The sequence below is a fragment of the Emydura macquarii genome, unplaced genomic scaffold (genome assembly GCF_026122565.2).
Source record: "Emydura macquarii macquarii isolate MOO-44397 ecotype Brisbane River unplaced genomic scaffold, CSIRO-AGI_Emac_v2 contig_2417, whole genome shotgun sequence".
NCBI classification, from domain to species: Eukaryota; Metazoa; Chordata; order Testudines; family Chelidae; genus Emydura; species Emydura macquarii.
Genome location: NW_027132554.1, coordinates 213990 through 238675, shown reverse-complemented (window position 1 = coordinate 238675; position 24686 = coordinate 213990). Strand labels below are relative to the sequence as shown.

Sequence of the window (24686 nt, the reverse complement as noted above, 5' to 3'; positions counted from 1 at the left end):
GTTGAGTTGCATGTAATTATTTGAGGCATGTGAAGGTGGTAGAGAAGAATCATAAAAATGTAGGGTTGGGAGGGACCTTGAGAAGTCAAATTCAGCCTCCTTTGCGAAGGTAGGACCAAGTAAAACCAGACTATCCCTGACAGGTGCTTGTCCAAGCTGTTCTTTAAAACCTTCAATGATGGGGATTCCACAACTTCCCTTGGAAGCCTATTTGAGTGTTTAACTACCTGTATAATTGAAAGTTTCTCCTAAGATTTAAACTAAATATCCCTTGCTGTAGACTAAGCCCATTATTTATTGTCTTACCTTCAGTAAACCTGGAGAGCAATTGATCACAGTCCTCTTTATGACAACCCTTAATATATTTGAAGACAGTCATAAGCTCCTGCCTCAATCATCTTTTCTCAAGACTCAACATGTCCAGTTTTTTAAACCTTTCCTCATAAGTCAGATTTGCTAAATCTTTTATTGTTTTTGTTGCTCTCCTCTGGACAATCTGTTCAATTCACCCACATTCTTCCTAAGGTGCGGTATCACAAATTGGACACAGTACCCCATCTAAGGCCTCATCGGTCCTGAGTAGAGTATAAAACCTTCTGTGTTTTACATACAACACTCATTTGCAACTGCATCACAGTGTTGACTCATATTCAATTTGTGATCCACTATAACTCCTGGATCCTTTTCAGCAGTATTACCACATAGCCTGTTATTCCCTCATTTTGTAGTAGTTACAAAAGAAGCTACAAGCTACAGTCAAACTAGTATTGCTCTCTGTCAGTGTATCCTGTTCTTGGACTGAATTGTGAACTTTACTTTTTTGCAGCCTGCAGATAGGCACAACCTGCTGCGACCTGAAACTGTGGAAAGCCTGTTCTACCTATATAGATTTACTGGGGATAAGAAATATCAAGACTGGGGCTGGGAGATCTTGCAGAACTTCAATAAATATACACGGGTAAGGCCAGCCTACTGAGCAGTAATGATCTCAGGAGTGTACTATTTGTAATTGCACCCGCCCACTGCTAAAGGTCCCTCCCCCAGCCTAAAGGGAGGAGTCACTGAGCCCGGGATACAACTGATTATGGGGGACAACTAATGGAAAAAACCAGGAAGGGGTGTGGGGATCACAGGTTTAAATGAAGGGAACCAGAACCGAGCAGAGAACCCCGGACAGCACCCACTTTCCCCCGGAAGGTGTCAAGGCAGCCAGTGGATGCTGTCCAGAGGAACTCTGCCCGGATGCATGAGTGCACAAGGGAATGCAAGTAGGCCCCACAGTTGCAGAGCGCCCCCCCAGCCAACCTCCTCTCCCTGGTCTTGTAGATGGCCATTATGGCCAGGGCTAGGAGGAGGTTGATGAGGAGATCCCGCGACTTTGTGTAGCTAGGCAAAGTGTTCTGCCATATAGGGGCTTTCCATAAAGCTGAAATTGCTCATCTTCCAAGGACCATAAAAATATCTAATAGGTAAAAGAAAGCATTAAGAGCTTGACAAAGTATTACAATATATACTGTGCCTTGAAGCCTGTGATACATTTAGTACTTAGCACATTAAGGAAAAGAACTTTTCATCATATTGATAAAAGCTGTGTATTAAAAGGATTATAATGAGGGAAGGCTTTCTAAATTGCTGAGATGGAGTAGTCAGCAGGACAAATATGCTGACCTATATCCAAACGAGTTTTGTTTTATTTTCAAGTGGCTCTCAGAATTATCTTTAGCAATTTCAGAGTGAGTTTCTAAGGGGCTTAGGATTTTCTAGAGCAGAACAGCAATATAAAATACCTTCATGGGAACTCACTGACTCTAATGTGTCAATTGGTTTAACCACCAAGGTACATTACCTGTGCCTAGGTATCCATCGTTTGTGAAATGATTAGATTGTATAACTGAGTTGTGATGTTCATGAAAGAATATGTTTCACAAATGGGATGTCACTCCCATAAAACTTAACTTTTAACAAAGGTAATTTGATAAATGAAACTTGAGTCCAGCAAAATTTCACTGATCCTTCTTGGAAGCCAACCAGTTTCTGCTGCGGTCCTGTCAGATCTCACAAGTTAAACAAGATCTGGCTGGGTTGGTACAGTAATCGTGTAGAAGATTTCAAAGGAAAAGACAGAGTGCTGCAGGAAGTAGTGTTAATGTCTCAGTAGGGGCCACTTTTCCCTTTGTGTTTGTTTTGAGCCAGTGTCTCAGCATAACCATAGAGGAGCACTGTGTTTCTAGAAGAACCTCTTGGATGAGCTATAAAATTGCGGTCCAAACTGCTTATGGCCATAAGATCTTTCATGATCATTTCTCAAACCTGCTGTGATGACCAATTCCAGCCTAGTAATTACAGTAATTGCCTCGTATTTCTTCTGCAGTTTCTGGACATTGTCCTCTTCACTTGTCTCTGTAGCATTGCTGTCTGCTGTTAAACATGCAACATTTCACAGCAATGTGGCTTCATTTTATTGTATGTAGTTTGTATATCAGTTTCTTTGTAAAGTGCTTTGGAATCCTTCAGAATTGAAACTCTCTCTGTGCGTGCAAAATATTATTTCCAAAGCTGTGCCTGCTTTTCTAACACTTATTTTAATTAAAAGGGTGAAAATGAGATTTAGTAGATAATACAGAAGTTCTTTTTGGCTTATAGAAATATACAAAATTGTTATTTGTCTTTTGCACAGGTTCCTTCAGGTGGTTATACTTCCATTAATAACGTCCAGAATCCCAGTAACCCAGAGCCAAGAGATAAGATGGAAAGCTTCTTTCTTGGGGAAACACTCAAGTATATGTTTCTGCTGTTTTCGGATGACATAGACCTAATCAATCTTGACAAATATGTATTTAACACAGAAGCTCATCCCCTTCCTATCTGGGCTCCAGCATAGAAGTACTGTGTGTACCTTCTGCAGTGCGATGCTACTTTGAGTCACTTTACTGTTCAGGGATTGAAGTGGGATAGAAGAGAATGCTATATTCACACCTTTCTTGGTTTTTAAAAAAGCTGGAAAAGCATCTCTGATTTAGAGAAATCAGTAAGTCTTAAATTTAACTCCATGCTTTAGCTTGGGGATGGACAACCTGTGCACACATTAATGCTTAGCCTGGATTTGATGCAATCAAGGTTGGGAAAGCAAGTCCAGTGCGGATCCTGATGTGAATAGGTCTCTGGGGAACCATTGACTCACACATGCCATTCTTGGTAGATTTTGGTTAGCTTTCAGGACAGCAGCAAGTTGTCTTATAGCACAGGATTGTCTCTGGAGAGAAGGATGTACTGAAAAGCTTGACTCCAGCTTATTCCATTGTATGAATGAACCTGTAATATCTCCATATGGTATGTGGGGTAAACAAAGAACTACTAATTGTCCCAGTAAATATGGGGATGTCAGTAATGTTGCTGACACTCTGATTTCATTCCAAACCAACGAGCTGTGCAACATTATGTTTGAAGAAAAGCATCTACAGTATAGTATTTTAATTTTATTGAGCACTTTGAACTATGTCTTAGAGCTGTGGCGAAAATGAATGGTGGAAAATGGAGTACAGAATTTGCTGCTGGTTTGAGTCAAAGTGGTATACAATTATGTAGATGTATTGCAATTTTTTTTTAACTTATCTGCAGGAATGCAGGAGACAATGTGAAAAGCAAACAATATACACACATGCATTTATATATATATTTGCATCAGTTAGACTCAGGTATTCTGACTGAAAGCTGCTTTGTGAGGTTGAGCTACAGAAAAGCTGATGAGCACATTAGGTGTAATTCAAACTCAATCTTCTTTCTCAGATCTTGTATTTTAAAATGTAATGTTGGATCAGTGAGACTTCTTGTTGTACAGAGTAATTACTACTATTTGTCTTACATGGATTAATAAGAAAAGGTTTTCAGTTCTTTTTTTCTTTGAAGTACCTTGGGGGAAAGTGTTATGTTCACCTGTAGAATTAAATGCAGATGGTCTGAGTCTTCTAACATGGATTCAGAATGTGGTCCTATTGAAAGGGTATTCTGCCCTGTCACTAATACTGCCAGTAGACTTGTTGAGAGCTGTTTGTGTGCTTTGAAGGGAAAACAGACTTAATGTTTGTGTAAAAGTATCTGCTGGGACCCTAGGGGTGTTGCATTTTTATTTGTGAAATGAGCTTCAAAACATGAATTTTGAAAGTAACTGTCTAAATATTTTTCCTTTTGGTTCTGTAGCTAACTTGTGCAGTCCTGTGCACACCAAAAAGTTGTGGGAGAAAAGTGCTAATTCACTTATTTTAGGATCTCTTCTCCTATTGTAGTTTCCATTCCTACAGGTCTCATTAATGAGACACAGGTGCACGTGTAGTGGGGTAAGGCACAATTCACTTTAAATTTGGGGCTGAGAAATAGTGGTAATATAAAACTGATCCATAGCAATTCACTTTCAATTATACTTGTGGATTTAACAGTAAGTGTAACCTTCTGTTTTATAATGTAACCAATGTTTTTATAACTTGTCTTATGCAGACCTGGTCTTGCTGGAGTAGGACATTACTATTTGGACCACTTTTTTAATCTTTAGTCTGCACTTATAATTTCTTGTACTGATGATTGCTCCTGGAAATGAAGAAACAATTACTTCAAAGTATATATAGGTACCTTTTTTGTTTTGTAAAGTTCTTTGATGCTGGGAGTTGGGGATTTGCTGATATGACAGGCGAATGCAGAATGAGGTGATCCACAAATTTAAGAATTTTAATAATCTTGGAATTCACCAGGTTTCCCCCTTAAGTGCATATTGGAATTTAGAAGCCATACCTTAAAGCTGAACAGTTGGTTTTTTTTTTTTTGCTTGATTTGACACAACGGGAAAGAAGAAAAGTGCCATTGAAAGCATTTACTTCTTTATCCCAAAGAAGCTTTAAAATTAGGCTGACTTTTTTTTAAATGAAATACCTTAAATGGATGTTCTGATTTCTAAACACCATCTTGGTTTATGGAATAAATATTTGTTACCTTAGACTCTGGCTACAGCTGGAAGTTGAAGGGTGAAAAATAGGAAGAAATGTGTGATATAATTTAGACTTTTCCAGCCTTCCTTAGTACGAAATACCAGTCCTTTACTCTTGTCTTTTGGTACGTTTCCTTGAACCAGAGCTAATGTTTAGGCCCAAAGTGCTAATTTTTACATGGTTCATAAGAATTTCAGTGTGTGTTTATTGTATTTAAATGTGCTTAAGAGCTAATTTTCAGCAGGTGAAAACACACCCTAGTGCAGAGAACATATGCAAGTTCTGTGTATCACTTAAGCCCAGTGTTAAAGTCATAAAGTGCAGTTGCATTCTTAGAAGCATTTGACTCTGCAAAAATAGCATTATGCGGTTCCGTGTGTGTTATACTGCAATTCCTTCCATATCACAGGAGCTCAGCATATAAATAGAAGGATATGGGATGAATTTCACTCTGAATGAATTAAGTAGAGGGAGGAGTAAACAGTATCCCTTTCCCCCCAATCCTAAATTTCTATTCCAAACGAGGCTATTTGTCTGACTTATTTCTTCTCTGGCTTCATGCTGTCCTAGGAAACTAACTTACCTCGCTGGTGGCTTTTGTCAAATCTTACCTTTTTTGTTAATGTTTTAATATTGGTTAGCGTTCTGCTCAGTGTAGAACAGAAACCAAATATCAGTTTGAAACTATCATGTATTATGCCTGAAACATATAAGGCCTAACTCAGCGGTTCCCAAACATGTTCCCTGCATGACCCCATTTTCAGATGTGTTGTTTCCCACCACCCCAGATAGCATGGAAGTTGCTATTTAAAAATGGTGTCCTCCCTGCAGCGTGACCTCACGAGCCCTGTACATGCAAAGTCACGATGCAAAGAGGATGCCATTTTGCTTTACAAAATGGCATCCTCTGGATTGCATGACCTCGCAGGTGCCATATAGCTTCCCCTGTGCAACATGATCTCATGTATACAATATGTGTGAGGTCACCCTGTGCGGAGGAGGCCGTTTTGTAAAATGGCATCCTCTGCATGCTCGGGATTGCCGTGATCCCATCTACTGATGAGGTGACCCCACATGTGGTCACGACCCACACTTTGGGAACTGCTGGCCTAAATATTCTGATGATTGGTGATCGGATTTCTCCCTTTCTGACTGTAGAGGGGGAAGCTTTAATTGCTTATGTCATGACTTGCTTCTGTCCCTCCTCAAAGGTACTTTCTTGCCTTTGATTGGTCTGTGAAGTTTAAAGGCCCAATACTCCACCTTGATGGCCCAGCACATCTTACTTTCCAGGCATGATAGAACCCAGTGCGTATTCTTGGTTGAAAAGTTTCCCTTTAGGTATTTGTACTGTCCTTTGAACCAAAGCCTTAAGTGCAGTGAATATAATCCATCTACTTGGCATTTCCATTTATTGAATTACTTCCCATATGCAAATAATGGGTTGTTGTGGAAAGGCCATCATTTAATCCAGTGATGTTAACAAAACAAAAAAAAGTGCACACACTCATAATATTCATTTGTACTTGTGACTGCCTACACTGAGGAGTAAATACTGCTTGGTTAGTTGTGTATGGTCACAGCCATGAAGTACTGCACGCTTACAGGTGGGGCTAGTAGTGAGGTCTCATTTAAGTACCACCGAGTTTAAACCAGGCCTTGGAAAAATATCCCTATTAACCCAAAGTAGATTTGAAAGATGGATATAGGGCAGAAGTCAAATCCCTAGTCTTAATTTTTTGAAAAGCCCAACCCCACTGCCATCCTTGAGTACTGGGTTTTCTACCAAGATGCTGATGCCTGGAATCTGTTGAGCCTCCTCCATATTTTATATGGCCCTGTTAGGAGTCAGATTAAATCTGAAGCTCCACTTAGCCTCTCCAACTGCTGAGAGAGAAAGAAGCTTTGCCTTCCATTCCCCTCATGCCTCCCTGTCATGAGGGGATGAGGAGGGGGCAAGTTTCTGCTACTGTAGCCTTTCCTAGCCTTTCTTTGGTTCTTCACCTGTGAAACTATAGTACTTGCCCCAGCTTCTTTGAGCATTTTCAAGAAGCAGCCTGAAAATGAAAGGAAAACAAGTGTCATTGCTGCCCTTAGAATTCTGAACAGCAGCAGTGAAACTAACGAGTCTGGTTAGTTTCACGTTGCTGTTTGGCAATCTCATGGGTGTAATAGAAACTCTACATCTGTATGGCTGCAGCCTCAAAGAAAATACTGCATTTATTCACTGTTGGAAAGTTATTGGCACAGTTTGAAGGACTAGAAACTTCAGTTTTTTTAAATGAAATCTCAAGCACTTGTGTGTGGATTTTTCAAGTCCTGAGTTAAGCTATTATATTCTGTAACCAGAGGCAGTATTTCTTGCTGTTTCTGGAACTTGCTCCTGGCCTCCATATAGTTGTATGTGATGATTTAGTGGAATGAGCCTTCTCTTAACAAAGCCACTGCTGTAGGTCTTAATCCAGTATGCTGGGCTGAGTTGGTCGGAGGAGCTGTCTACTCCTTTTACCAGCTGGTCAATTCATGTTTTGTAAGAACATTCCTCATTCTTTCCTTGTTTCTTTAAGCCGGTCACTCTGCAACTCTTTCCACGAGATGGTGTATGGCATTGCAATAGCTATGACTATCCCAATTGCCTCTTTGTAGAATGCACTTGATAACTAGGTGTTTTCACTATATACCCTTTCCTCTTACCCAAGGTTTAAATACCATTTAAGGAAATCTGTGCTGAACTGGTTTGATTTCTCTGCTGCAGATATGAAGCATGACTCCCCCCTGCCCTTCCCTCCTCCCATTTGATGGTGCTACTTCTGACAAGATGAAAGCTGAATTATGCCTCTAAGTCTCACTCTGTATCTAACTTACCCCCGCACTATATCATCTAAAAGCTTTTACTATTGACTTCCTCTGTACTTCACCAGTGTTGCTTGTATTTACACTTCAACTCCTTTTTTAGCCACTTTCAGGCATTATCCCCTAAAAGAGGAACACATCTAATCTACAGAACTACTTTCCTTCTTAAATTTTATATTGTAGAATCTTTCACACAGGTGCAAGAAGATTCAAAAGAACTTTTACCTCCTCTTGAAGTGGAGAGTCACCCCAAGGGCAGGGAGAAGGCCACTGGCCACCACTTGTTCAAAGATTGTGGCTTGGAGAGTACTTTCTAAGAGGCTCGCACCTAGCCAGGTTGCTTTGTTAATGCTTCATGTGGCAAAGACAGATTCTAATCACTGGCCTGGTCTCAGTGTGGTTCCTGCTTTCCAGGAGCTGGGAATACTAAAAAGGCAGTGTAATCAAGAAGCAACTCCTGTAGCAGAGCAAGGATAAAAGGTTGCCAAGAGAGACAGCCACCTGGCCTTGGCTTATCATGGAAGCTAGAGGTGGAGATTCTATGGAGGGGCAGTGGTGGAGGGGGGAGTTGACTTTACTCCTTTCCAGTCCCTCCACTTTTCCCCTGTAGAGACATTCAGTGCCTCCTCTCATGGGGCACTATGGATCCTGCTAATTGCCACGTGCTTGCCAATCTGAGATGTGGGCAGTGAAATTCTAGCATATAAAACAGTGGGTGGGGATAGCAACTGGGAGAACTTTAGTATGATCAGGGAGGACACTAATTCCCTGGCAGCCCAAGGTTTTCCTGCTCCACCAGGTTAGGCCATACTGTATATGGAGGAGAAAGAGTAAGACATGCTGAGAACAAACAATAGTTCAGAAGCCCTTGTATCATTAAGAAAGCATTCTCCGATGGTCTCAACACAACTCCTGTCTGCTTGAATGGTGCTGCTGTTTGATCAAATAGGTCTTCCCTACATAACCCTCCTTAACTTTTGTAATACTTCAGAGAGGGTAAGAATCCCCCCTCCTCTTATTTTTAAAAAGGTGGGTATGGAGGGAAGGGCAAGATTTAGATAGTTTGAAATTGGAATGCTTCAGCTTTAACCTGTATAAATCTACTTACTGCTCCTTGCTCTTTGTGGGAAACTTACTCCCAGCGCCTGGAGGGTCTGCTTTGAATTGTGTGAAAAAGCATCAAGGTCTGGCCCTAGTATCTATATGAACCAATTGTGACATGATGGAAGCAGAGATTTGCCAGTGTAAATATTAATTGACACTGAGCATTGTGTAGAGCAAATGGTAAGAAGCTGAACAAGTGCTGTACTTTGCCCATCTAAGTAACATGAGCATGAAATGGCCTCTTGATGGAGGCTTTCCAAATGCTTTCCCCCACCCTGTGTAATCATTGTGAAGTGATACATTTTACTTTAAAGCATATAAGATGTAATATTTTTGCAGTCTTGCTCGTATTTATTGGTCCACAGCATTTGCAGTAGGTCAGAGTCCACTTATTAATGTGCAAAGATGAATTTACTTCACCTCCAAGGGTGAGAGAAGTACCTTTTTGTATCCTCTTTGGTTATACTCAAACGCCAGCCCATGGAATTCCGTCACACACTTTAATAAACTTGTAATTTATTTTAAAATGTTGTAGGTGTCTTAATTAGAAATGCAATGTATTACTCTAACAATGTTGTTCCTGTACAACAGCTGTTCACATTGGGATTACCTTAGACAAGGCACTTGCTTACCAAACTTCAGTCTGTGATACACAGCTGACCAACCCATAGATTTTTTTTAAATTTCAGAATAGTGAATATAAGCTTTCTGGATAAACTGGTCTCTTCAGCTGAATTCTACAACTTACTGATCATTACAACTAGTAACCCTCACTCTACTGCTTCACAAATCGCCCAAGAGAATCATCTCCTTTTAAGCATTTCTTTGTGGATAGACTGTTTCTAGTTGAACATAAGCTACACGGAGCCTATAGTTTTGTGTAACAATGGAGACTGATGTGGGCTGTGAATAATCATACCTTGCCCTCATAGCAAGGCCACATTCTTTCCCCTACCATTCTGGAAAGCATGTACATGAAGTATGAGCTAGTTCCTGAGGAATGGTCTACCACTTGCAGACAAGCTTTTATTCTCTCCTTCCCCCTTGTTACATCTTTGATACAACGCAGGTAAGCATGTGGCTGGTATAAGGTACTATTGCCTTCAGTAAATGGATTTGGCCTACTCGTTTTCTTTTGACAGACTTGACTGACTCACAGGACACTTTAGACAAGTGAATTTTCATCACCTTGGTAGAGCCACTTGAACTGACATTTTCGTCAAATGGTCATTGTAAACTTAACTCCCATGACTGCCACCCTCATGGTTTCTGGTATGAACACTAGCAGCGCAACATTCCTGCCAGTGGTTGGATGGATATCTTCATGGTGATGTACCTGCTGACATCTTCTCCCAGGCCTTCTCAATCCTTGCAGACTTCACCCAGTTATGGATAATCCTTGCTTCTAGACTGCGTGCATCTGTGACAGATGGAGGATCAGCTGGATTATATCCTCTGTGGGGAATGCCAAGCAATATATGATAGTTAGTTGTCCGTATCCCAACGTGAGCATACAGTTACTCAGTGGCCATAGCAGCCACGCTCAAGAATCACACTAGGATTTCATTTGTGTATAGTCTAGCTGGAATCTAGTTTCCTTACATAAAACCTTTGCTATGGGAGGGCCTCTCTCTTGTGTTTGGGATAGCTCCAGCCACAAGGAACAAGGCTATAGACATACTGCCTGCTTCCATTGTACTGTGCAGCTTTAAACCATTATAGTAGCGTGTAACCCTGAGAAATAAGTTACAGTACAAACGAAAGTAATAGTGGGGAGGCAGTCAGTATGTCTGCAGGAAAGTGTGCAAAGTGCTCTCCCTGAGTTTGGGTAGTGCAGGATGGAAGGCACACTCCTGCCCTCTCTGCTCAGTGCTCAAGGCCATCCAGTATCTAAGGAAGAAAAGCTTGAGAGGTGGTATGTCCCCGTGTGCGCCGCATATAGGCTGTCAAAGGTTACTGGGGCAGAGTGCTGGCCCTAGTGGTGGAGAAAAGAACACTTTTCTGTAAAGAAGCTTGCACTGAGAACCACTTGGCACAAGCCATGCTCAGAGGGCCCTCCCTTAGTGATGAGACCAAGTGAACTTGGTAAAACAGCAGCTAGGAACCAAATACCATTTCCATGCTCGGGAAGAGGCAGAATTAAGAGCGCTGAGTTAAGTAAGGAGACAGCTCTTCTTCCAAAGCAGTGTTTCAGCAGCTAAGTACCCGCAGTACTTGGAGAACTGTCTCTTGTTACGGCTACTATTGTTTTTCATTGCTTAGAATAATGGGTTCACCCAGTCCAAGGGAAGCAAAGGCTTATGGGTACAGGATACATACCGGAGATCCAGATGATGAGCACCTCCCTTAATGGCTATCGCAATTAGTGAGGAACTTAGGTTACTTTTTACCTGGAACAATAAGATGTGCAAGTCAAACTCCTCATACCAGACAAGTGTGTTCAATAAGGGCTTTAAGACTTAGAGCCAGGCAGGACTGAAGAAGATCCAACAGGACGATGACCTAGTCATTAGCAGGACAGGTACTGGGTGTATCAGGGTCATCATAAGCCCGTTTTCTTCCCACTCCCAATAAGTCAACTGTGTTTTCTCAAGTGAAATTGACATTTCCTCCATGAAATGAAGTGAAGTGTCAACTTTTGGGTCCGGGCTTATTTCCCCAGTAAAACAATCGAACAGGCCTTTCCAGAACCAGGAGCCTTTCCGGCTAAGTTACCATGGTTGCAGCAGGTTGTTGGGGAGACCAAATTCCGCTTGAGTTTGCACAAATCTTATTGTCAGCAACTAGCAGTGAGGATGTTCTTGTTGCAATCAGAAGTGGGAAGAAGTTGGCTTTCCAACGGCAGGCGGAACGATGGGAGCTGGAGTGAGGGTGCTACGGCCACAGCTGGTTTGAGTCCTATTTCACCAAATTCTGAAACAGCCTAAGCTAGTGCAAGGAGCTGTTACGGCTGTCTAAAACAAAGTGGTTTTTGCTGCAGCAGAGCCACTATAATCAAATCCCCTCTTTGGCAGAAAGAAGCAGCCGCCCTGATAGATTAATTTACCCTTGGCCACAAGTATTCTGGGACTGCCAAATCGTTTAGAAGAGCAGAAGTACCTATCAAACAGGATGCAGATGATTGCCTACTGCCTACACTATAGCCGTGCAGCATTTCCATGAAGCAGCGTAAGGCGGTCTGTTAACATTATACTGAAAGGGTGAGGAAAGCCAGGTTAACAACTGGTGTAGCTCACGCTCTTGCTCAGTCCACAGCGATGCGGATACTTACACCACCGCCTGCCCATGGATCCAAGTCTCCATTCGAAAATATGATGTTGCTTGCAGCTTTCAGGTCTGAAATTCACACAGATGACATCTGAGGGGCCTCTTTACTTTCCTGTCCATTTACCAAAACCCGTTTAGCTGCTTCAGCGCATGCAAACAACAGTGGAAAATTTTAAAAAATTCTTGGCAGTTACTTTGGTTTTCCACTTGTTTTTAAGTGAAGAACAGTATGGGTTGATTTCAGAGAGCCAGGCTTCTCTTGGACTCTGCCACCACCTCCCCTCTAACTTAATGTGCGCACGCTGACACGACGATCAGAGGGGGAAGAGAAAAGGAAGCTGTGCCAGGAAGATTGCTGCCACTCCTGTCCAGCTCCACCTCAAGCATGACTAGCCTCCATGCTTTGCAGGGGCCAGTCTGCTGTGTTGGCGCAAGATCAACAGGGAAGGAGGAGGCAAAGTCAAATGAGGAGCTGGGAAAAGCCAGCAAAATGTCAGAGCTGGGAGAGGGGGATGGTGGCAGGAAAAAGGGTTGGATATAGTTGTGGCCACAGAAAGGAGTTGCAGTGGGCGAGCATAGGGAAATGGGAGGAGAAGAGGAGGGGCTAGAGACTAATTATTCGGCTGCAGTCCCTAGGTAAGAGGAACAGCCGCAACTGTAAGAGAACACTTGCCACCTGTGATTCTGTGCGTATATTCATTGTAACTGAGCAAGCCCTTCCCCATAATGGCATCCAGACCAGAAGGCAGAGAGCGTGGTGGGGAATACGAGGACGATGTAAAGGAATAAGTAGCAACATGCAGCTTACCGCTGCCCCAAAATGTTGTTTGTAACCAGTCCCTTCGCGGGTGCACGTGCCATTTGTTGAAGCAGTATTGCTGTCTCATAGCCTCGGAGAATGGGATTTCAGGGAACATGTCGGTCACATTGTTGCTGCTGAAGGTTAAGTTGATCTCGGTACAACCCTGTGATGGAAACGGGAACTGTCAAGATGGAAAGGGGGAGGATCTATATGAAAGCCCACGGATTCCTCCAAGCCGCATACCTGATAGTCCCACGCCTCAGCATCTGGGCCAATGCCACAGCCAGTCGGGTCGGAACATTTCCTGTACTGTTTGTAGATGTTGTAACACGGTGCCTTCCCCGTAGAGTTGTAGAACACTCCTGTCAAGAAGAAAGACAGAATTAAGCCAGGCTAGCAGTAGCTCAATGTCTGCACTAACCAGAGCAACCACAAAGAACTCAATCTAAGAGACCAGACAGAAGAGGTAGATAAGACACGAGGATGGCGTAATATATCTAAAAGGATATGTGCCCTTCTTAGCCAGTCAGCAGTAACGATTACAACTCTCCACCTGCCTATTCATTAGATCAGCAAAATCGTCACCATCTCTTTGCTGGCTGTGGGACCGACTTCCGCTCTGTGACACTCAGCGTCCATAACAGGCCCCCTGGGTCTTTTGGCCTCATTGGCTCTCCTGTCTCATTCCAAATGTTATCTGAAAACCTCTCTGACCTGTGGGTGCGTCTCAGACTAATGCACATGGGGATAATATGTGCATGCGACTGTACAACAGCTGAACTGAATTCTCAAACTGCACCGGGTTAGTGGCTGCTCACCCCCCCCAGGGTGAACGTACTGCAAGTCCAACACAGCAACTTCAGCGAACCGGCCAATGCCAGCCCCTCAGAGAAAAAATGTTGTTTGATCACTGATTGTAAAAGGGAGGGCCGACAAGCCCAGACTTGCCCAGATGAAAACAAAGTACCTGGCCAATGCGAGTCAATCAGGCGTAGCAAGGGAGCTGCAGGAGACTGGGCGCCTTTGTGCGGTTGAATAATTGCCAAATAGTCCTTCGTTCTCTTCTCTGTTTGCTGCCTGCCACTCAAATAACCTGCTCATAGAGTAGCCCAAAAGGAAAACACTACAGACAAACACCATGATAGTACGCTAGCCCATGGATCATTCTCCCCCGCAGGGCACGCAGCACTTGGTGTTCCTGCTGACTATGAGACAGGATTCTGGAGAGTCTGACAGACACAGCTCCCCAAAGGAGTGAGACTGAAGGCTCCACTGAAAACCCCCACATGGGGGGAAGGAGTCACTCCTGATAGACACCTGCCGTGATTCCTGCGCCCCGCCTGGTCACAAGGCAGCTTTCAGAGGGATGTCGCTCAGCACTCAGAGCCAGTCTCTCACTTCAGACACGTACCTGGCTAAACTCCTGGATGGAGTGTGCAGCCTCCGCTCGCAGAACGCGCTGTGCGATGTGACGCTGGAGGCAGATGGGATTCGCTTCCCAGCGCACAAGATCATTTTGGCTTCAGCAAGCAACTACTGCAAGATTCTGTTTGTTGGAAACTCAGCGCGTGCGGGGAGCCCCGATGCGAACGTCCAGCTGAAGGCCATCAGTGCTGGCGGGCTGAGGAATGTTCTCAACTTCATTTACTCCAACAAGCTGGAACTCTCACTACAGAACGTCGAAGAGACGTTCAAGGCGGCAGAAACCCTGCTCGTCCGGGAAGTGATTAAGCTGTGCTTTCAGTTTCTGGAGGACGGCCTGAATCACAAGAACTGCCTGGACACACTCAACATCGCAAGGAGGCTTGGTCCAGAAGAGATGAGACAGAAAGCCATGTCCTACATCGGGCAGCACTACAAACAGATATTGGCTGATCCGCAGTGCGTGAAGCAGCTGGACAGAGAGACCCTGTGTGAAATCTTAGACAAGACAGATATGCAGGGATGCACCGAGCTGGAGCTATTCAACGCTGCCATAAGCTGGCTGCTGCATGACAGCATGAGACTGAAAGGAGCGGCAGATATTTTAAGGCGAATCCGATTTCCTCTCATTCCTCTGCGGGATCTACAGAAATACGTACAGGAAACACCCATCATGAGGACAGACTCGGACTGCCACCGATACCTCCGGGAGGCTCTAATCTACCACTCCCAGCTGTACGGTCAGCCAGCCCTGCAGACCCAGCACACGAACGTCCGCTCCAGCTCCTCTGTGCTGCTTGTTCTTGGCGGCAGAACCACTGACAACAGAGTCTGCAGGGACATGTGGGCTGGAGATGAGAGCTGCATCACCTGGAGAAAGATAGGTGAACTGTCCACGCCTGTCTACAACCATTGTGTAGCTGTGATCAGTAACTTCCTCTTTGTCATCGGGGGCCAGTCCAGATTTGATCCCGCAGGGAACCATCCTTCGAATGAGGTAGGGTGCAAAAAAGCTTTAGGTTAGAGAGGGTCAAGTGATCCAAGGGAAGATGAGTTCTGTAGACACAAAGGCTCAGAGGAGCTAAGGCCGACTCCCCCCAGGTACCAAAGTCAATGTTCAGAGGTGCTGAGTTTTCACAACTCCCCCTGAAGTCAGTGGGTGTCGCAGGTGTTCAGTGTAATGGGGGAAAAAAACTCAGACCGCTTATTTAGATACCTAATGTTCATTGGAAAGTACTGGCCTTAAACACCACAGAGACACATGGCCCATGGGAGCCCAACAGAGAGATTTTCATTTAAGAGCTGCCTGGCATGAGAATGGTCTCCCTCCAGTTCACAACACTGCTCAGGAGGGCTGCAGAGTAATGCCCGTGTTGAATCACGGGTCACTGTCCTGGGGAGGTGCAAAGGAGAAGGCATGTTTGCGATAGGAATGGATTCATCTCCTCAGTGCTGGCCAGGGGTCAGTGTAGGGCTGCTCCTACAGGGTATCGCCTAAATGCTCGGTCCAGTTTTAAAATCCCTCTGGTGATGGGGCTCCCACCGTGTCCTTTGGGAGATAAATTAGTCCAGCCAAACCCTCCATCTCCGTTTAGCATGTTCCACTGCCTTAGATCACTTCATAAACCCTTGAAGCAACAGAACACTGGCCTGCATCAATCCATCCTCATGGCCTTTGACCTCTGCTGCCTGGTCCAGTCCCACTCAAATGGGATCATATTCAGAACATCCCCGCTGCCCCCAGGGCAACAGTTATAGTCTGAGACTCCTTGGAAAAAGCTCCTCCGTTTCTCTTGCCCATGAAAGGTGAATGCTCCCCCCTACACCCGCGCTCTAGCTCCAATCCCTTCCCTCTGCCCAGGAAGTAAGACATCGTTTGGGGGTGAGCTAGGTGTGTGTTAGCCCAGGTGGGGCTGAGCACCCCACTTGCTACATGTCACTGTGTGCTTACAGCCTACGCTGGCTGCACCCCAGGGTCTCTGGCAAACTCTGTACCGCAAGCAGAGATAACAGGGAGGGTGAGGAGGCTGCAGGCAGCAGCACTGAGCCAGCATCCCAGACACTCTTCTGTTCTAGTCCCTGCCACACAACCCAAAAACATCAGCTTCACCTAGGATATGGGCAGCCTCAGAGCAGGCTGGGAAGTAGCGCTGCTCAGTTGGGGGCAAGAGGATGGTGGATGAGAGCTGTGCTGTGGCTTTCAGCAGAGGGCTGGTAACAACTAGGTGTGAATTCACATGCCAGCCTGGCTGCTGTATAACTTTACCCAAGATCAAGCTACGTTCTGGCCAGTAAGAAGGACAACATGTTTTTTCAGCTGGACGCCTTGTTCCGACAGCCCTCTCTGTGGCAGTGTCACATGGGTCGGGTGGGATTTCCTAGGCAACCCATCTCTGGCATGCTACAGCACAGCAGCATAGAGGATCTGCCCTGTTTAAAAAAGTAGCTCAAGAAAGATTTAACTTTGGGGATGGGGCACTGTATGGATTTTATCAACACAGATTTAGAAAAACTCAATAGCATTTAGGCCCCATATGCAGACAAAGCTGTGCAGTTTGGTTAGATTTCGTGCACACTAAGTGCAGTTTAAAAGGAACCAGTCAGGTGGGTATTAGCCCTCTCAGCTGAAAGGGAGACGTTTAGGGCATGTCTGCACTATAACCCCGAGGTGTGACTGCAGCACATGTAGACATACCACGCTAATTCTAATCTAGCTAGCTTGTGTATCGGAGCTGTGAAGCCAGGTACAGGCTTCGGCACGGGCTAGCTGCCCGAGTAATTAGCCGGGAGTCTGGGCAGGCTTGTATAACCCACACTGAAGCTTGTGAAGCTGCGGCTTCACTGCTCCAGTCCCCAGATAGCCTGACCCAAGCTAGATCAGGTACGTCTACACAAGCTGCAGTCATACTCCGTGCCTGCAGAGCATAACAGTTCTTAAAGCCATGCCTGTTGGATAATCTCACACCACCGTGGCTAGTTAACTGTCTTTCTCCGTGACCATTGGTCCCTCTGTTATGATCCTAGGTGTTCCGATTTGATCCCCGCAACACATCGTGGCTCCAAGTCTCCAGCATGCTGGACAGGCGAACGCGCTTCCACGCGGATGTGCTGTCTGATCGCATCCTAGCTGTGGGCGGTGGGACGCTGCTGGGGAAGCTCACCAACACTATGGAAGCATACCAGCCTGCTGAGAACAAGTGGGAGTGTGCCGCTCCCTTCCCAGTGCCTGTAGCTGATCATGCCGGCACAACCTACAAGGGAATCCTCTACATTTCAGGTGACACCGGCTCTTGGAACTCAGTGTCTGCACCTGTAGTTACTTTGCTTTTACTAGTAGCCTTACAGGTCAGATAAGACTGGACCAGGACAGTGCTTGGATGGGAGACTGCCAAGGGAAATGCATAGCGTTGTCTGGGATACTGTTGGTGAATCAATAAGTGGTGTACTTCCTCCTGAACCAATGCCACCCGTTACATCAGAGGGCATCATCTCGCAAAGACGACTTACAGTAGTATCTTGGCTAGTTGTAGTCAAAGATCCCATTGCACTTTTAACAGGAATTTTGACTGTGGTCTGTAGGCCAAATTCCAGCTGTTTTCCTTTAAGAAAGCAAGCTAGGATGAGATTTCCAAAGCACTGCAGCATATTTAGCCACACACGTGACGTGCATTTTAATGGAAGACATGGGACTAACTCCCCTGCACTGCTCTGGAATGCTCAGCCTAGGAAATGAAACACAAAAAGTAAGTATACTGTAAGCTCTTCAGGGCAAGGACCATCTCTTCTGCTGTTTCTGTACAGCACCTAGCACCATGAGGCACTATGGGAACCTTCTGGTGCTACTGCAATATAATTTATTAATTACCTGGTGCATGCCCACACCCCTGTTAAAAGAACCTTATGAAGGTTGCAAAGTCAAGCACTCAAAAGTTAGGAAATGCCAAAATTAAGGTTGGCTGCGTGACCCTAATTCAGTCCCTTTGTGCGTAAGCATTTTCATACATTCTTTAATTACATAATCACATGCTATTTTTTCCAAAGGACCCCTCCTGCCTCCCTCGCCCAATTTCAAGTCACTGCTCCAAAGCATGGGGACACTAGAACTTTTTAAAGAAAAAGTTGCCAGAATGTTTTAACATGGGTTAAACCATGTATTTTCCCCTAGCCTCAATCTTGGAAAACAGCTAAACTGTTTTGGTTGGAATTTTCAAAGAAAATTCAGCATGAGGCAGATCTCTGTCAGGGAAAATTTCAGTTCAGCCAGTTAAAGTCTGGCAAAGTTATAAGGAACTGAACACAGAGTCTTATAAATGGGAAGTGTTGGGCAACTGCAAAAATAGGCAGTGCAACCAGCTCTGCCTATAGCAAAACTACATAATGCAATGTATTAATCACATTAGAACAACAAAAAAGAGCAATCATTAACTTGGACACATAGTATAGTCTACAGTCATCACTAGTCCTATCTCTCATGTGAAAAGAAAACGCATCGTTAATACAATTACATTTATATTATTGCTTGTGTCCTATTTGATTTGACATTGTGGTAGGAATTTTTGCTTTTGACTTTCATAGATTTTAAGGCTAGAAATGATCATCATCGAGTCAGACCTCCTTATTTTGATTTTAACTGTGCAATCTGAATGTTGCATTTTATATGTAGTTATACTGGGGTATCCTGAGGATGAAGGACACTGAAGTGCAAGACTCAGATCAATTCTACTTTAGTATCCAATTAAACATAAGTCAGTCTGAAATGACAAATCCTAATAAACCTTGGATCCAGTCCAACCCTCTTATATCAGCCAGAGTGACCCTCTGACAGACTGAAGGACGGCCCAGTGGTTCGGGCACTAGCCTTGACAGACCTGGTTCAATTCTTTGCTCCACCACAGACTTCCTGTGTGATCTTGGGTAAATTACATAGCCACTCTGTGCCTCAGTTTCCCATCTGTACAATGGGGACAAAGATGCTCCCCTACTTCCCAGGGTGTTGTGAGAATGAATGCATTAAAAGCACTGTGAAGTGCTGAGATCCCATGGTAATGTATCATAGCAGTTAGATAGGAACACAGATTGGAAGGGACCTCCTGGGTCATTGAGTCTAGTCCCCTGCTATTATCGGCAGCCCCATACATAATCCCATTCACAGGACTAGCTCTGGCGCCCTGTGGGGTCTTGTCCACAGCCCTGGCCAATCCTACTGAACAATTAAGCATGCAATGCTAGTACAAGAGTTTAAAACAAAACGTGCGGTATCCAAGCAGACAGAGTGGGGGTGGGGAGAGTTTATACACAACCTGGAAAAACCCTGAGTTAAGTATTGTGTCAGCCAGATTTGACATCCGGTCCTTCCTTTTCTTTGTCTCAAAGACTCGGACTCTGTCTGCATTCTTCATTTCAGCAAGCATGAAGGGATGTGCCCTGTCAAATACTAGCCTCCTCCCTTTCAGGAAAGGAAGCTGTTCTACTGCAGCTCTGAGATACCCAGGTGATGGGTGTCTTAGAGACTATTAGCTAACGGGAACGAGCAGACTGGCTCAGATTCAAGAATCAGACAAAAGTTAAAAATGCAAAGAAGTCTGCATAAATTTCTTTTTAAATAGCCATTTTTGTGCATCTCTGCACATCCTGGGGCCGGATGGAAGCAGACACCCCAAGAAAGACTGTTCCTGTTTCCTCGTTGGGCTGGAAATACTCCATATGCCACCATAAAATCTTGTGGGGGGAAATCCTGTTTGCAGGAGACATTCTTCACATCCAAGAAGTTCGATTTTAAAACCTCCAGACTTCTGGATGCTCAGCTGGCACGAACCTCGTGTAACGACTTCTCTGGGGAGAAAGCCCCTGCCCACCTTTGAGTAGGAGAGAAAGCTGGGTCTTCAGGGTACAGCCCCTTGTAAAGGCTGCACACGTAGCTGGAACCTTTCCTTTCACCACGACATATGCAGTGATGGCTGGCAAGGCCCCCTTAATGCCTGTTGGTAGAGCGTTGTGAGCCTCTGATGAGAGCAGCTTTAACAGGGCAGCAGGATAATATCTGTACTTCTCTCCTCCAGGGGGCTTTTCTGCTGGCAAGACCTTGAGAGACACATATAGCTATCTCCCTCGTCTCCGGCGCTGGATCGCTAACCGTGCCATGACCTTTGCCCGCTGTGACCATGGAATGGCTGCCATCAGAGACAGGATCTTCTGTATTGGAGGCAGGACTTTAAATGCTGTAAGTTGAGATTTGTTCTTATAAATGGCTAGATCTGGCCCAGATGCAGGCTTTGTGCCTACGGGTCCTACTCTACTGTACTGCATTACTCCAGTTTGATGACAGTGTAACCTTGATTAATTTCAATGGATTTCAGTCTGATAGTGATAAGGCAGTGGTGAACCAGGCCAATAAGCCCGTACAAAATGTCTTGAGCCATAAAATTGTTTTCATCAGTTGCTGCCTTGTTTTAATCAGATCCTATTTATTACCAATATCAAGAATATTTAAAGCAACAATGGAAATGATTTAAAAAACAAATCATGATTCCTCTGCAGTCACATCCTAATGCAGGAGTGAAACTCACCAGCTGATTTTCCTCATGCAAGCTGAGAGAAAGGCAGAAAGCAAGCAGAACAGAGAAAGGAAGGATGGTCCAGTGGTTAGAGAACTAGCTTAGCACTTGTGAGGCCTGGATTCAAGTCCCTGCTCTGTCACAGACTTCTTGGGTGAACTTGGACAAGTCACTTAAGCCACATCTTTGCTAGAGCAGCACAGCTGGGATGCTGCAGCTGGGGTGCCGCTGTAGTGTAGACGCTTCCTACATTGAGGGAAGGGGTTTTTCCGTCCATCCCTGAGAGGCAGTAACTGCGCTGATGGAAGAATTTTTCTGTCACCTAGCTATGTGAACAGCAGAGGTTAGGTCGACCTAACTCCATCATACAGGGTGTGCAATTTTTCACAGCCCTGAGCGATGTAGCAAGCGCAATCTAATTTACAGGCGTAGATGAGGCCTAAGTGTCTGTGCCTCAGTTCCCCATCTGTACAATGGGGATAATAGCACTGCCCTGCCTCCCAGGGATGTTGTGAGGATAAATACATTAAAGATTGTGCTGAACACAGATGCTAGGGTAATGAGTACCTGAGCCAGAACACTGTCAAGTAAATCAGGTTTCTAAAGCTCTTTCAGGTTTACTCATTTCAGGGGCTAACACAGGTGAGGGCCTTGCTTTTAGAATACGATTTCCTGGTGCCTCCCTTTCAAAAGGGTTCTGAGTGTACTTACAATCTTGAAATGCTGTGGTGGAAACTCCTGCCGGAGAGAATAGGTTTCAATCTATAACAAGTAACCCTGCTCTGGGCCACGCACCACGCTGCAACGGCAGCTTCCGTGGAGTTCCCAAGCACTCTGCCTCCGGCCTTTTGCTCCATAGATGGAGGCTTAATGCACATGGATACACATGGTCTGTGTTATTATTGTCATCAAGGACAATTAATCAGTGGTGGGGCAGTTTTTAGAGCCTGCCCTTAACTGGATCCTTCGGATTTTGTGCCTGCAGTTTTGGCCACCTGCATATCCCAGCAGGGCGCCCTGATCTGCAGTTCAGACAGGTAGCCAGTAGCTAAGTGGACTAAATCAGTGAGTGCAAAAACCACAGGTCCTTGAAGCCCTTGATGTAGATGGAGCTGGGGATGACACCTCCCGCTCAAAGCTTCATCTTGGCTGCTATCCATGACACAACACAACACAACCCACCTTCCAGGGGTTCCTTCCTAGTGCCTTAAATAGAAAGGGGACAGACCAGAACTTGGGCTGTTTCAGCTCCCAGATGCAATGGCTTTTCACCTGCATTCCCTTCCCATTTTCCAGAGAGGAATAAATACTCTTTAGCGCCATTTTCTGATACCACTTTAGTGTTTCATTTGCATTTCGGGGGAGGCCTTTAATTTGACTTAAAAAAAACCGAGAGTCCTGTAGCACCTTAAAGACTAACACATTTCTGAAGGCATAAGCTTTCGTGGGCTGCAGCCCACTTCGTCAGATGCATCTGTGGGTTGCAGCCCACAAAAGCTTATGCCGGCAGAAATGTGTTAGTCTTTAAGGTGCTACAGGACTCTCATTGTTTTTGCTGTATACAGACTAACACAGCTACCCCTCTGAATCTTTATTAATTTGACTGCTACATTTCAACTGCGAAGGCGGCACCTTGAACCCCCTAGCGGGCCAATGGTTTAAGAACACAATTTGCCTTTAACCATATGTGTCTTATTAAGGCGCTGGCTTCACTCATTCGCGGGAGATCATAGAATCATAGAGTTGGAAGGGACCTCAGAGATCATCTAGTCCAACCCCCTGCTCAAAGCAGGACTAACCTCAGCTCTATCATCCCAGACAGGGCTTTGTCAAGCCTCAGCTTAAAAACCTCTAAAGATGGAGATTCCACCACCTCCCTAGGTAACCCATTCCAGTGCTTCACCACCTTCCTAGTGAAAAACTTTTTCCTAATGTCCAACCTAGACCTCCCCCACTGCACCTTGAGACCATTGCTCCTTGTTCTGTCATCTGCCACCACTGAGAACAGCCTAGCTCCATCCTCCCTGGAACCCCCTTTCAGGTAGTTAAAGGCCGCTATCAAATCCCCCCTCATTCTTCTCTTTTGCAGACTAAACAAGCCCAGTTTCCTTAGCCTCTCCTCATAAGTCATGTTCTCCAGCCCCCTAATCATTGAAAGAGTCCAGTGTGACAGTAGCATCCACCCAAGCTGTCACGTGGCAAATCAGTTTTAATCTGGTTCATTGCAGGCAAAGGAATGGATTCAAGTGAACGAGACAGAACATTACTGCCCGGTGACTGACCAGTGGTCCACGCTAACCCTAGCCCCCTTTGACTGCTGCCAGTTCAGTATCACTGTGCTCCGCTCTAGACTCTGTATCACAGGAGGCGGATCACTGCAACGCATGAGTAAAGACGACAGCGTGTTCATCTATGATCCTGACGGGAGGATATGGAAGAAAGCTGGCTCCCTTCCTCACGCTTTGGTGGATCATGCCTCCTGCATGATTAAACTGTCCTGTGAGATGACAGCTGAGCAGCAGGAAAGAGAGGTGAAGAGCTCACCCGATGGTGGCAGCAGGAAGAGAGCCACTCTCAGCTTGTCCATCACCAACAAACAAGAGCCCCACTCCGCTTTATACAGGGGAGAAGAAGTGGATGCCTGAAGGAGCTGCTCTGACAGAGCACGTGGCGAATGCTCTTGGCATTGTAACAGCTCTCCTCACTTCCCAGCCAACCAGTGCAGCTTGTGATTTAGGAGTAGCACATTCTTGGCTTAACATTAGCCTGTGCCGGTGCACTGCTGAGGGGTAGTGCAAGCCAAATGGAAGAGGAGGAGGAGGAGTGTCCTAGCCACAACGCACGAGGTTGCAGACTTCTCTATTTTTAAAAATAAAGAATATTTTCCCTTTTCAATCTAACATATGCAAACATTATTTTAAATGAACGAAGGTGAAGGTTAGTTATTTTTTTAAAAACAGAGTAGTTCTGAAGCAGTGTTTTACTCTGACATTTTAATGGAGCTTTGAGTGCAGTTTGCAAACATCTCCTTGCAAATCCCCTTCGGCAAATAAGTTAGACACCCCCACCCCAAGAAGCCCAATATAAACACACAGATGCACAGATTTTAAGGCCAGAAGGAACCATTAGGATCAAGTCTGACCTCCTGCAGACACAGAACCTCCCCCAGTGACTGCTGAATCGAGCCTGTAACTTTCGGTTGAGCTGGAGTGTGGGTAAAATTTTCAAAAGGGCCTAAGTGAGCCAGGAGCCTAAGTCTCACTGACAGTCAATGGGGCTGAGGCTCCAAATGTCTACACTGCAAAGAGAAGGTCTGACTGCAGCGGGCTAGGCATAGCATGCTAGCTATTATCTAGCATGGGTACCAAGAGTAACGTAGACATGGCAGCCCAGGCTAGCAACCCAAGTACAGACCCACGCTCCCTGGCAGGCTTGTACTGTGGCTGCTAGTCCGTGCCACCACATCTCCACTATTGTTCCCCTTGCTAGCTGGGTTAAAGCTAGAATGGGCATGGCCTATATTCCACTCACACCTTCCCTTGCAGCACAGACATACCCTAAACGTCTCTTCTGAGAAAATATGAAGACCCAAAATAACACGTCACGTGGGGGCTATACGCGTGATTCACTGTCTGTGAAGTGTTAAGGTCCTTTTGCCATTGCAGTGCAAAGTGTTCCATAGCCCCTAAAACGGTCTGGGGTAACTCA

The 24686-nt window shown here is 45.0% G+C and overlaps 3 protein-coding genes across 4 annotated transcripts in view; 2 read left to right on the top strand and 1 right to left on the bottom strand.

The window, feature by feature from the left end:
• Nucleotides 1-9065, top strand: part of MAN1B1 (mannosidase alpha class 1B member 1) — a 28896-nt gene extending 19831 nt beyond the window's left edge. For both annotated transcript variants that reach the window (XM_067561452.1, XM_067561453.1), the window contains exons 12-13: nucleotides 827-958; nucleotides 2678-9065. In XM_067561452.1, coding sequence (XP_067417553.1) covers nucleotides 827-958; nucleotides 2678-2881 — 336 coding nt within the window. In that variant the 3' untranslated portion in view covers nucleotides 2882-9065. The remainder of the gene's footprint in view (nucleotides 1-826; nucleotides 959-2677) is intronic.
• A 607-nt stretch (nucleotides 9066-9672) lies between these two features.
• DPP7 (dipeptidyl peptidase 7) overlaps nucleotides 9673-24686 on the bottom strand; it is a 31121-nt gene continuing 16107 nt past the window's right edge. Inside the window, exons 9-13 of the mRNA XM_067561461.1 lie at nucleotides 13246-13364; nucleotides 13009-13165; nucleotides 12205-12269; nucleotides 11253-11323; nucleotides 9673-10388 (exon numbers count right to left, since the gene is read on the bottom strand). Coding sequence (XP_067417562.1) covers nucleotides 10256-10388; nucleotides 11253-11323; nucleotides 12205-12269; nucleotides 13009-13165; nucleotides 13246-13364 — 545 coding nt within the window. The 3' untranslated portion in view covers nucleotides 9673-10255. The remainder of the gene's footprint in view (nucleotides 10389-11252; nucleotides 11324-12204; nucleotides 12270-13008; nucleotides 13166-13245; nucleotides 13365-24686) is intronic.
• LOC137161985 (kelch-like protein 13) lies at nucleotides 14269-23859 on the top strand. Its single transcript, XM_067561485.1, has 4 exons — nucleotides 14269-15421; nucleotides 17449-17701; nucleotides 20484-20644; nucleotides 23207-23859. Exons 1-4 carry the CDS (start codon nucleotides 14369-14371, stop codon nucleotides 23621-23623), a joined length of 1884 nt encoding a protein of 627 aa, XP_067417586.1. The 5' UTR covers nucleotides 14269-14368; the 3' UTR covers nucleotides 23624-23859.

Excerpts from the sequence above, each read along its gene's own strand:
- LOC137161985 (XM_067561485.1), top strand. The coding sequence starts at position 14,369 with ATGTCGCTCAGCACTCAGAGCCAGTCTCTCACTTCAGACACGTACCTG. Across the intron at positions 15,422-17,448 it reads GGAACCATCCTTCGAATGAG|GTGTTCCGATTTGATCCCCG; the intron begins GTAGGGTGCAAA and ends TTATGATCCTAG. Across the intron at positions 17,702-20,483 it reads GGGAATCCTCTACATTTCAG|GGGGCTTTTCTGCTGGCAAG; the intron begins GTGACACCGGCT and ends TCTCTCCTCCAG.